Raw genomic sequence first — 12,964 nt, forward strand, 5'->3', positions numbered from 1 at the left:
AATATACACGTTCATATTGTAAACACTCGTGCAATCACACACGCTCGCGCTTTATTTTTTATTTCTTGAAATAATAACAGTAGCAACGTGGCATTTTAACGATTGTATAGTGTATTGTTGCCATGCGGCTGTTGCAAAATTTCAGTTTTCTTTTGCAAAATTGAGTTTGGAACTGCCGCTATTTTTTCAATTACTTGTGGTATTTTATCGTTTCATATTTATAATATTCCTTTGACGATGTATTCCTTTTTATTTTGTAATAATTGTAACCGACTATTTTGTAATATTTTAACGATATGATTTTATTTTGTGACCGTTTTGCAAAATTAGTTTTAAATTATTACATTCGTTTTTTTTTTTAATTTATGATTTCTCCTTGTCCACTGTTTATGTGTATTCGTTGTTATTAATTTCTTTTTTTTTCTTCTTATGAATATAAATAATTAAAAACAACTATATTTAAAATGTTTTGTTTTTTGTAGTTTTGTATTTTTTTAGAGATTTTTATATTAATCGTTATTATTTACGCATGTTTTTATATTACTATTATTATGATATACACACGTGTTCACATGACGCGTCCGCGTGTGGACGCGTTCCTATACATACAAACGCATCTAGTGAATTTTTGATTTTTTTTATTAGGAAAAAATATATTTTACCCATTTGATTTTTTTATATAAATATTATATAATATTTTTAATAATATATTTTACATGTTGTTTATATATATTTATTTTTTTATTATTTCTTCTTATCCGTCTCTCCTCATCCTTATTTTAACAAAGACAGTATAAACAGGGTAAATCGGAACGAACGAACGGGAATGTGTTTTTTCGTGCTTTTGTAAATAAAGTTTTGATTTTAAAAGAGACTTCCATTGAATGCCACATCAAAAATTAGTCGTCAATCCCTCACATGTGATATGTTTTTTTATTTTAAATCCGTTACTCGTGACTTAGGTAATTTTGTAAAGACTCGATAGGTAACAATTAAATAGAAAAATTGCAATAGGGTTAGTTAAATAATAAAGCGTGACTTTGACTAGTCGAATTAATGTATAATGTACACACATAAACTATGACACACCCACACATTCTCTGTAAATTAATATTTAAAAGGTTCGCATCGGCTAAGACCGCACCATGATTCTGTCACGATTCGACATAACAGCCGATGATTTGTATATACGTATATATAATATATCTCGTAAATCAATACGTCCGTCACGGAAAGAGTGTGACCGACGCGCAGTTTATTTTTTAAACGCGGTTCGTCACACTGACACGTACGAACGTTAGTAAAATTTTGTATAAATATGAAAAAATACATATTGCCGTAGGATATAAATTTAAATAAATAATTTTTTCAATGTAAAGTATTTTTTAAAAAGACTTTTTCGCTTGACACACCGCTCTTGGACGTTTTCTGTTACGGAACGGCATCGTGATTATTATTAAAAACGGAGCCGTCGCACGCACGTTTAACGTTAAACGTGAATCTGTAATATATTTATATAATAATGAATGAATAGCTCAATTATCTAAAGAGAATAATTAATGTTTATTAGTGTTTTTAATTATGACATTATTTTTTCTATATGTATATTATTAGGCTGTAATATAATGAAATTGTAACGTGTTTGAATTTAAAACCGTCGGAGGATTATTAAATAAAATGTTTATTTTGCATAATAAATGTTTAAATAACTTTCCGGGAGGACAGTTCGAGTTGTGGAGACCTTGCAAAACTTTTCATGTCGTACAGCCTAATTTACATGTTTATATATCGTGAATTGTTAGCGTGTTAAATATGGACGTCGAACGCCGAATCAAACGAGCGTTCGGCGCTTAAATGTAATGTAAAGTTTTTTCTATCGTTTTTTTAAAACGTACCCGTAGCTTCTTTCAAAAGTAAATAAATAAAAAAATGCGTTATGTGTGGAATTAAAAATTTCCTCTGAGATGTAACGTCGTTAGGTTGCTATTAGATAATCTTTGACTAACTTTTTATATTTTTATATTTCATGTTAATTAATTTTAGTGTACATTTCACACGGTTCGCGCCGGTCGACGGGTTGACACAGAACCGAGACCGTCGGCGTCATCGATCACGATCGAGTGACTTATACAATAATCGAAGCACCTGACTATTATAATTTTGATTAGTTTGCGTGACGTGTGATACGAGTAGGTGTAAATTGTCTACACGTTAGCTTTTTTCATTGATAATTTTGTCGTATGTTCAGTATTCAATCGTCTTCGACTGGGCGCGTTTTTCGTTTAGGACAAACGGTCGCATAACGAAGACTTATAAAAAGCAGGGGTGTATTGTATATACATAAAAGAAAAAAAATCGGTCCTACGAATATTTCTAAATTTTTCTATGCAATAATTTTCGTTGTCGAACGTAGATTTTAATCGATTTGTCCACCGTCGGAGGAATGTATCGCTCGATTTAGGTATATGTAGTGCTGTGACGTGAAATATAAACGTAACGAAAAAACATTCAGTATGATCTTTTCATTAACGACACGGTTTTTCTAGCGAAAAAAGATATCTTTAGTGAATTTAAAATTTAACGATTAAGTGAAATATTTATATATATATAAATATTGGCCGACGGACGAGATTTGATACGACATTTTTGGATGAATATTTAAAAAAAATTAATACGCCAATTTTTGAACAGTGTAATGTAAGCGGGTTTTTAGGGTTTTTTGGGCACTTTTATATTTGTATTCTTTGTGTAAACTTAAAGCCTTAATCGGATCGACGCGACGGTACGTTTTTTTTATACATATACGACGATGACGAGACGAGCGCGTAACACGTTTGCTAAACGTCGCAGAGCCGATGTTTATATAATACATATAAACATTTTTTATATTATTATAAATAAATAAATTTAAAGAATACTTGAAATTCGTATCAATTTTTTAGAAATTTGAATTAGATGGAAATTTAAAAAAAAAATCAAAAGAACTGCTTACCAAAAAATATTTAATGAATATTACGAGTATTCTTTGTGTAGCAAAAATGATTTTATAAGAAATATATATATATTGAACGACGAAAATTGCAAACAAAAAAATCAAATAAACGAATAAACAAAACAAGACCAATTGGCAAAAAGCGTTTTGGAAAAATAATAGAATAAATTGATATTAGTAAAATTTTTGATATTGTATCCCCACTCCCCAAATTTCTACTAGTTCTCTTTTTTACATTATTATCATTACTATTATTGTGAACGCGATGCTTATTGCAGCGCTAATTAAAAAAACAATGCTGATGAAAACATTTGTATTATAATTATATAAATAAATATATATTGAAATTATCACTCTTTTTCAATAAAAATCCTTTGGTATTTTATTTACAATGACAAAAAATCCATTCCAAGACCTCAATTTATACAAGTTCTCTGAATCGACAGAAGTGTTACTTATACTTTGAAGTATGGTGATGCACGTCTGTCACTCTAGCGAGTGTACCGGTGGACTAGAAAGTACTGAAATTGCGTAAGTTCTTAGTAAATAAGTAAGTATTGACATTAGAACTTGTTCTACAATATTGCTCAACAAGAAAATTAGGCGGTCAAATCTTAAATATGACTTTGAGAAGTTGAAGACGGAACACCTTTTTCTTAGGAGTGTCATGATACGATTCACATCAAGTTGTATGTTGCTAAAGATTTCTTTAAACTATTGAAGGGCTCCGTGACAATTAAATTACTGTCAAAGAATTTCAGTTCTGAACGTCTTCTGATGCCGTTGTCAATACGTCCACATTAGCCGACTCACCTATGGCTGATTATGTATTATTTTTTACCATTGTGAAGCATTGCGTTAGCCGCTTAGATCACGAGGTACTTAATTTAATTTAAATAAATAAATTAGAGAAGGAATATAGCCTCACCTTAATTTCATGGATTTTGGCAAAATTGTTTCATATCAAAATTGCAAAGTCTTAAAATATTATAAATTTAGCAACCATATTCCTTTTTTATTTTCCTATATGTATGTACATTTTTATATATTAATATAATCCCATTTTTAACAAAAAATAGCAGTGGATTTAATTGCAAATATTTTGGAACCAAGTTTTTGATAGATGACATCTTGGATTCACACAAAGGGGACATCTGCAAACAAAACATAATCGATTACGTCATCCAATAGTATTCTTAGTAATTTATTAAAAGTAACCTATTTGTGAACTGGTTTCCTAGTCGTATTCCAGAAGACAAATGTTTACTGGCGATGTCAGTGAGAGCTTCGATGAACAACGGATGATCATTCGGAGCTTCCGCTCTTTCGATCTGTTCAACGCCGACCTAAAAATAAAGCACCATTTTAGAATGAAAGATAATTTTTATTTAAATAATTTTTATGTAATAACCTCTTTAGCCAAATCTTTACAGTATTCAATATCTAGCTCGTGCAGAGTCTCAATGTGTTCGTTGACGAACGCAATAGGTACGAGGATTAGGTTTTTTCTTCCAAGTCTCACGTAGCCCTAATATTGAATAATTAAAAAAACTGATTATCAGGTACACAGGAAAAATTGCTATTGAGGTTTGTTTGTCTGTGGAAATTTTAGAAAAGTTCGACCGAAACAGACTTTTTACGTAATGCACCTATACTCCGATTTCTAACCTATATCATTGTGACGTTTTGATTTTGACTAATATTAAAATGATTATTTCGTAATAATATACGTAATTTTAAAATTTTTAATGACTAATTTTTAAAAATGTTTACATGTAGACTGAGCGTACATCATAGGAGTATGAAGATTATTTTGTATCACATTTATATTTATGAGATTAAGAAAAGTTAGTAAAGTTTAACACTAGATTTACGGCACCCGTCAAATTGACGGGTTTTTGATTTGTATAAGAAAGTATTTTTTCTAGGTTTTTTTTACGACTTTTTATATTTAAACAATGCAAGTATATTAACACTATTTTTATTTTTGAAAAATCTAGTCACTATATACTTATTTTGAATGACGCCCTGCAAATTGATGGGTTTATACCCATAAACCTAGCATTAACCCTTTACGTGCAGAATTAAATTTCATAAAAAGTCACGAAATGAGTCAATTATCCAATAAAAAATGAAGTTGAAGATATAATTACGATTTTTTTATTTGTATATGGTTATTCCTTTATGCATGTATATTTACCTTCAAAATTAAAAAAAAAATGAATATCTATTTTGAAAATTAAAAGTCTGCCTCCTTCTGCAAATTCCTTTCCTCTTTCTTGCATGATGAGGGCATGATATTGCACACTTGATAATTGCGTTGGTATTTTTTGTCCTCATACTTCGTCGGAAAATGCTAGCCTATCAATATTCGACTTTTCGTTGGGTCCTTTATCTTTTTTCCTCTTCTATATTATATATAATATATTCAAACATATATTGCACATGTGGAATTCATTGGAATGACAGATCTTTGACTAAAAAAAATTGGGTCACTCTCCCCAGAGCTCTTGTGATGTACAAAAAAATAACATGTGTTCTGATTCTTGGTAATAAAAGTAATTAAATGAGGGTAGAAAGCCATTGGAACATAACATCATAAAAACATCATTATACATCGTAAAAAAAATATGTGTTAAATTTGAGACAAAGACCTGCTTTATAATATTCTGATATATACGCTGCTCCTCCCACTTAAGAGATACATTTTTTCTTGACTGTGAGATATATTCGCTTCTCGCACTTACGGGACATGCGACTTGAAGCGGATTTATCTGCTACTCGCACATAATCGCAATGGTTAATCCTAGGTGATCGATCGGTATTAATTAATAAATATCATTTATTTGTAGAAAATTAAAAAATCTTATATTCACATGAGATTTGAACTCTGGCTCTCAGCAGTAGGGGTGGGGGCAGGGGGAGGCATTTGCCCCTTCCTTGAATTTGGCAAGAAAAATGCATGTGACTTAATGAAATACTATGAAATCGAATTATTAAAAAAAACGATCAATGACTGGTCAACTTTTGCTTCTGCTTCCCATGTAAAAAGCTGAAATGAGGTCCCTGATTCTAAACTGGAAATTCTCAGGTTATCCCTCAAAGGAAATCTAAAAAAAACAGTCTCAAATCTATCCCGAAAATATTTAAAAAAAAATGTTATATTTCACCGGTATATAGATATATATTTTTACCAGTGAAAAAGTAATTTATCTGGTAGGTCATTATATGATTTCAACTTTTCCATATGTAGTAATATATACGTTTACATACTTATCATTATTTATTTACGTGCAATGTATAAATGTTACAGTGAATGAGTTTTTATCACTAGTGAAGTCCAAATACATTTTCACCAATATATTAATATTTCTATTAGTGAAAATATAATTTCACTGGCATTTAAATCATATCAGAATATATTTTAACTAATAGATATATGTTTTTATTAGTGAAAACATAATTTATCTGACATATGCTAGTGAAATTATTAGGTAATTCAACTCTGCTCATCTCCAAATTCAAGGAAAGGCAAATGCCCACATGCTCCCTGAATTTACGATTTTTAATTTATTAATACTGATTGATCACCTTTGATTAAACATTCCTAGAAATAATTCGCATACTTCTGTGATGTACACTCAGTCTACGTGTAAGAAAATTTAAAAATAGGAAAATCACTAATATTATTACGAAATAATGATTATAATATTAGTCGAAGTCGAAACGACGCAATGACATAAACATACAAACATATATGATTTCACTGAAACAGTTAAGGCTCGGGCACACAGAGAGCGATCTGTCGCGGCGGGAAGCGATATCTGACCGCGGCGACAGACGATCTGGTTGTATTATGCGATGTTGCATCAGTTCTGTCAGACAGAACGCGGAGCACGAGTGTGCCCGAGCCTTTAGTGAAATTATATTCATACTAGTGAAAATATATCTTCACAGAAAAATACACATTCGATTAAATAACCAACGGTCTCATTAAGAATAAACAGAGTAACAAGAATTATATAAAGTAATTTATACCTTAATTGCATCATCAGTATATGGCTCTAACCACGGCAAAGGTCCAACTTTCGATTGCCATACTAATTGATATGGATTGTTTATTCCGGCGTCTTTTAGGGCTTGAACGACACAAAGCACAGTAGCTGCTACTTCACTGGGGTAATTATCTCCTCTTCTTACAGCCTTTGGCAATTAAATAAACATCAATATATGTCAAAAATAATTACTTAAGCATAGAAAACAATATTACCTTTAATGGCAAACTATGAGCGCTATATAAAATCACAACTTGATTCCGAACCGATTCGGGAAATTTGAGCAATTTGGCTTTGATTCGATCGGCGAATACAGCAGCGAGCAACGGATGAGTAGCCCAACGGTCGATCACGCTGAACTTCATATTCTCAGGTATTTTTCTGTTAAAAAATATAATTTATTTTACATTTATTTATGTAGAAATTAAATTGAAAATCATACTTGTTCTTGTAATGATCGTAAATAGCATTGAAGCTAGATCCAGAAGTTGCACAACTGTATTGAGGATACTGTGAAAATAGTACCACATTCTCAGCCCCGTCTCTAAAATATTGTTAGTATAATAAAAAAATAGTACTTTATGATAATGCTAATAATCTATAGCATTCGAGACATACTTTTCAACTTCTTCTAAAGTATCTCCCGTGATCGGAGTAACATATCGGAAAGCAACATATGGTTTATGGGGTGCTGTTTGAGGACTCGCCTTATCTAAGCTTTTGCAGAGTGCCTCGCCTTGCAATCGAGTCCATTTAAGAATTGGCGATCCTCCACCGATCTCTTCGTACTTTTTTTTGACTTCGTCCGTACGCCGTTGCGCAATCCACGGTCCTAATTTACTATAAACAAGCAATTATATTTTATACATAACCTCGCGTATATAATTACCGATACATACCTCTGAACTGGAAGTTGTATCATATCACGATCGGTCATGATTCCAAGTAAGAAATCGTGCACTTGATCTGTGGTCGTAGGACCACCCATGTTCATCATCACAACGGCCGTTTTAACTTTATCGGATAGCAATTTAGTCGAAGAAAAGTTTTTGACATGTTGGGCGATCGAATATATTTCAGATCTTTGATGAATTGTGTTATATGTTACTGAAAATTTTATAAATACATCAAATAAAAGATAAACGTATGTTTTTATATAGTGAATTATGAGCAACATACATATTCTTGTCATGAAGTTCATTTTTAGGTTATGTAATATATACTTTTCTTAAATAAAAATTGTTTTGATACACTTTTATGTAATAATTGCGATTTAAATGTATGTAAAACTGCTATATGTGACGATTAGCGTTCGATATTATTGAGTTGGCAGCACTACATTGCACGACACGCACACATGCTCATTCGCAGTTTGACGTTTGATGGAATGCTGCGCGCGCATCCATAATATGACATTTGTATATGCCAATAGATAAATGATGAACATGAATAAAAAATAAAGTTTTGTTATTTATTTTATCGATAATTTGCAAATTTTAAAAATGTTCATCTCTAAAATGATTAGTTCTATACACAAATTCAATAAATAATAAATCATTTTTTTTTTAAATATTATATTTCTTTATTTATTTTATTGATAATTTTCTATTAATGTAATGATAATATTTGTGAACACATCCTCATCTCTAAAGTCATTTCTAAAAACGAATTCGTCTAGATACGACTTGAATATACTTCAATTTTCTATATTTTGAGTCTTTGGATCCACGAAGTTTTGTTCGTGGATCACTACCGAGTGCTGATATATTCCCTGGTTGATCCTTTCAATGTTGGCATATGATGCCCATCCATCTGAGATAATATAGTTTCCACATAATGATAATGTGGGATCAACAAACAGTAATGCAATGCCAAACGTCAAACTTTGAATGAGTAAGTGTGTGTGCATATACGTGTAAGCTGGCTCTGGAGTGCTGCCAACTTGACAATATCGAACGCTAATCGTCACCTTAGATTAATTGTAAACGTCAAATGGAGTGATAATTAAATTTTTTTGGCCATAACAAGATAAAAATAGAGTAACAAAATAAGTAACAATAAATTAATTAAATTTGACCTAATAAAAAAATATTGTATTATTATTAAATTCGTTAAAAAGCAAATTATATATAGTTTAAATATTGCAAATACTTACATTTTATTCCTACAGTACTAAAATATTTTTTTTTTAAATATTATATTTCGATTTTGCACGAAAAAATATTAAAATTTTATTTTTGTTTCAAGCTAGGATTTTTCTTATAAAATTTCACTTTATAGCTTTGGTCCGATATCTTAAATTTAAAAAATATAAACATCATATTTCACATAGTTTTTCAGCATTCATACTTTGTATATGTCCCGTTTTTGCAAAAAATCGTTTTAGTCGTTTATCTTCTGGCAACTCCATTAATAACATTATTTACGTGTTATATAAATTATCATAACATTTATATTTGCGATAAGTAAGTAGATTACTTGTTATCGCTGCAAAATTGACAATAATAAACGCTGTTTACTGGCAACAGTACAGTCGACCCACATGTCAGTGCAATCTTCACGAACGCGCAATTGAACCACAGTTAGATAAAAACTCTGGTAATAAGTGTTGAACCATTTAAATTGTTTTAACTTTAGCTTTATCGCATTTTAGTGTTAAAAATATGCTGTTTTAGTGAATAAAACAAGTTTGACACCCACAAAGCCGATAATAAATATTGTTGCCATATATCATATTTTATTATTTTAATTTTTTTATTACACCTCTTCATATTAATAAAAATAAAGTATGTATTTTATTTAATAATTTATTTAAATATTGATTCTTAACAACTCACATTATTGATTAATTAAAAAAATATTTTACGTTTAACATAATTGGAAATATACACTTATATTATGCCTTATCATTAATTGTTTTTATAAATTTATTGCTCTTATCGATGCGCATTTGCCCTTCATTTCAGTATAGACACTCACCAGAGATGGATAAGTTCAACATTGAAGGTTAGTTAGTTAGTTATCGTATAAATTATTAAAATTTTGTTACCCTCATAAATTATTTATCTAATTTTTTGAAGCGGATCCCCACGTCAGATATAATCCACTGAAAGATGAATGGATTCTTGTTTCACCTCACAGAACTCTTAGGCCATGGATGGGGCAAACTGAATCGGAAGATACCGAAGGCGCTAAATCAGATTACAACAATCCGCTGTGTCCCGGTGCAACTAGGGGTAACGGAGAGGTAAATTATCTACTTAAATAAACTATGTATAATTAGTTTTATATTTATTTTTATTGATTAGGTCAATCCAATGTATGAATCGACATATGTGTTTGGTAATGACTTTCCAGCACTTATGAAAAATACGCCTGCCCCTCCTGAAGACATGGATCCATTATTCAGAATCGGTTCTGCTCAAGGAACTTGCCGGTAAATAATAAAACAATAGATTTATTGGTTAATTTGTGAATAATATCAATGTTTCAGAGTAATGTGCTTTCATCCTAATACTAATGTGACTATTCCAATTATGAAAGTTAACGAAATCAAATTAGTCATTGACGAGTAAGTTCACATAATATGGTAACGTGTATATAGATTTAAAATTTTATTTTTTGTATTAAGGTGGATCAATCAAGAAAAAGAGCTTGGTTCTTTATATAAATGGGTCCAGATTTTTGAAAACAAAGGTGCAGTCATGGGATGTTCCAATCCTCATCCTCATTGCCAAATTTGGGCATCGTCGTACTTACCGAACGAGCCAAAGGTTAAAGATAGGTTTGTGTTATAATAAAGCAATATAAACGAACTTTATAAACAGTATTTATGTTTCACTTTTTAGATGCCAAATGGAGTATTATCAAAAATATAAGCAATGTCTCTTGAAAGAATACGTTGAAAAGGAATTAAAAATGAAAGTTAGTGGTTTAAATCGTAATGTAAGCGAATACTTATTTATGAATTTGTATAACATTTCAGAAAAGAATCGTCGCAATAAACAGAGATTGGGTGGTTCTTGTGCCATTTTGGGCAACGTGGCCCTTTGAAAGTATGATTTTACCCGTCAATCACTATCCGAGGAGAATTCAAGATTTAACAGACGATAAGCGTGTGACTCTCGCTGTAATAATGAAATCAATAACTGCCAAATATGATAATTTGTTCAAGTGCAGTTTTCCTTACAGCATGGGATGGCACGGTAATGTTTGTTTAAAAGTTATTTTTTTAAATTGTAACCTGAAATTTAATCTGGAATGTTTATTATAATTGTATCAGGTGCTCCTACTGGTCCGACTTATGAAAAGGATGATGTTTCACATTGGTTATTCCATGGAATATATCTGCCACCATTATTGCGTTCGGCAACTATAAAAAAGTTTTATGTGGGCTATGAATTATTAGCTCAGGCTCAACGAGATTTAACACCGGAACAGGCTGCGCAACGTTTGAGAGAACAACCTGAAAAACACTATACTGAATGCTGAAAATTATTTTGAAAATATAATATTTTTTAGAATCAATGTTTTTTTAATAGGTATTTAAATACGTGCTTATTATGTTTATTAGTTGTAACATAACACATTTCAATAATATGATAAATAGGGCAAAAAATAGACATATTTTAAAATAAATATTAGATGTAGCTTGTAGTTTCATGAATATATTTTATTTTATCACTAAGCCTGAGTTTGCTTTGCTTTTTGGGGTTTAGCTAATTTGCTGATTTTTAAGATGAGAATTCACAAAATACAAATTTCCGAGTTAACTCGGGCAGGACCGGGAATAAGCTAAAGAGTATATCGCCTTGCCTAAAGCTTAAAGGATCTATCTTAAAGAACTGGAGTCCAGATGGAGTCTTCACAGTTTGAAAGCTTGAATTGCTTCGCTGTTGGGTGGGGTGAACTATCTGTTGCGTGTAGGGATACGCGTGCTTGTTAGTTCTTAGGTCTGAATCCAAAAACACGCGTGCTTGTGTAAAAGCTTTGTTGAGCTCGGCGTGGTCCGAACGCTTTGTAACGACGACCGGAGCCGACTGGTGTCAAAATTTGGGGCTTTCCCGAACGCCGTATGACGGCGTTCGCGAACGCGTACAAACGGCGAAACGGGCGTCAACACTATCTTTTTTACCTGATGTTTGAGATAGGTTGAGGCATGTGCACGTGGGCTAAATATTCTAGGAATTCTGCCCATCGCGATGGGATGCGCGAACTATTTATTTAAAATTCAGATTTAAGTTTAACATTTGTATTTTACGAATTAGCGATCGACGTACCGATCATTCCTGGTCAAACGGTTGGCGACCTTACCACAGTAAGACGGTGTTGAAAACACAGGTCGCATATGAATCTGCCAGCAACAGTTTTGTTAGTGAAAACGCAAAAACAACTTTATAATAAGCATTTTATGCTACTCCATGCTACGAATTAAAATTCTGTTCTACTATATGAAATACCTCATATACTTTATTTTACTATCGTAGATTTAACGTATAAATTAACTCGGATTACTTTCGGGACAGTCCTATGATTGTATGCAGCATGTAACAGTGTATATATTTATTTTTAATAAATATGTAATAAAAAAAAGCAATGTTCTAATTTAGATATTATTTTTAATTATCTCATTATCGGAGGCACTCCTTGGAATACTGATAGTGATTATTTTTTATGTTTAAAAAGTAAATTATTTTGTAGATTGACAAAACTGCTGACGATCGATGTTAAACTGTCCGTGTTGAAGGGCCATGGTACAATCATGTTTATTATACGATTAGCTTATAATTTAAAAATACCCATATATAATTATTTTTATAAGCGCCCGTTTTCTTGCTGCGCCCTGTAAAATTAATGGGGTATTTTTATGATAACAACGAAAACTTGAATATTTTTCGATGATAAAATATGTAATAAT

General features: G+C 31.3%; 2 protein-coding genes across 3 annotated transcripts; one reads left to right on the top strand and one right to left on the bottom strand.

Moving 5' to 3' along the window:
• Positions 1-3,986: 3,986 nt before the first annotated feature.
• Positions 3,987-8,647, bottom strand: FeCH (ferrochelatase, mitochondrial). The gene is made up of 9 exons (XM_088198706.1): positions 8,227-8,647; positions 7,947-8,154; positions 7,666-7,887; positions 7,490-7,591; positions 7,263-7,428; positions 7,031-7,195; positions 4,404-4,520; positions 4,211-4,338; positions 3,987-4,146 (listed from the first exon to the last, which is right to left on the bottom strand). Exons 1-9 carry the CDS (start codon positions 8,246-8,248, stop codon positions 4,080-4,082), a joined length of 1,197 nt encoding a protein of 398 aa, XP_088054832.1. The 5' UTR covers positions 8,249-8,647; the 3' UTR covers positions 3,987-4,079.
• Positions 8,648-9,530: 883 nt separating this feature from the next.
• On the top strand, positions 9,531-11,734 carry Galt (Galactose-1-phosphate uridylyltransferase). Of its 2 annotated transcripts, none has more exons than XM_088198716.1 (9): positions 9,531-9,645; positions 10,014-10,053; positions 10,128-10,294; positions 10,356-10,483; positions 10,541-10,618; positions 10,679-10,831; positions 10,896-10,971; positions 11,033-11,252; positions 11,330-11,734. In XM_088198716.1, the coding sequence occupies exons 2-9, from the start codon at positions 10,032-10,034 to the stop codon at positions 11,536-11,538; spliced, it is 1,053 nt and encodes a 350-aa protein (XP_088054842.1). In that variant the 5' UTR covers positions 9,531-9,645; positions 10,014-10,031; the 3' UTR covers positions 11,539-11,734. The 2 variants fall into 2 exon arrangements, with proteins under 2 accessions (XP_088054842.1, XP_088054843.1); XM_088198717.1 differs by having other exon boundaries at positions 10,019-10,053.
• Positions 11,735-12,964: the final 1,230 nt, after the last annotated feature.

This window comes from Plectrocnemia conspersa, unplaced genomic scaffold (genome assembly GCF_051122295.1).
Source record: "Plectrocnemia conspersa isolate PC_06_02 unplaced genomic scaffold, ASM5112229v1 ptg000011l, whole genome shotgun sequence".
Taxonomy (NCBI): domain Eukaryota; kingdom Metazoa; phylum Arthropoda; class Insecta; order Trichoptera; family Polycentropodidae; genus Plectrocnemia; species Plectrocnemia conspersa.

Coding starts and splice junctions, on each gene's coding strand:
- FeCH (XM_088198706.1), bottom strand. CDS start 8,248: ATGAACTTCATGACAAGAATAT. Junction 8,155..8,226: donor GAACTTCATGACAAGAATAT/GTATGTTGCTCA, acceptor TAAAATTTTCAG/TAACATATAACACAATTCAT. Junction 7,592..7,665: donor ACTTTAGAAGAAGTTGAAAA/GTATGTCTCGAA, acceptor ACAATATTTTAG/AGACGGGGCTGAGAATGTGG.
- Galt (XM_088198716.1), top strand. CDS start 10,032: ATGGATAAGTTCAACATTGAAG. Junction 10,295..10,355: donor CAACTAGGGGTAACGGAGAG/GTAAATTATCTA, acceptor TTTATTGATTAG/GTCAATCCAATGTATGAATC. Junction 10,619..10,678: donor ATCAAATTAGTCATTGACGA/GTAAGTTCACAT, acceptor TTTTGTATTAAG/GTGGATCAATCAAGAAAAAG.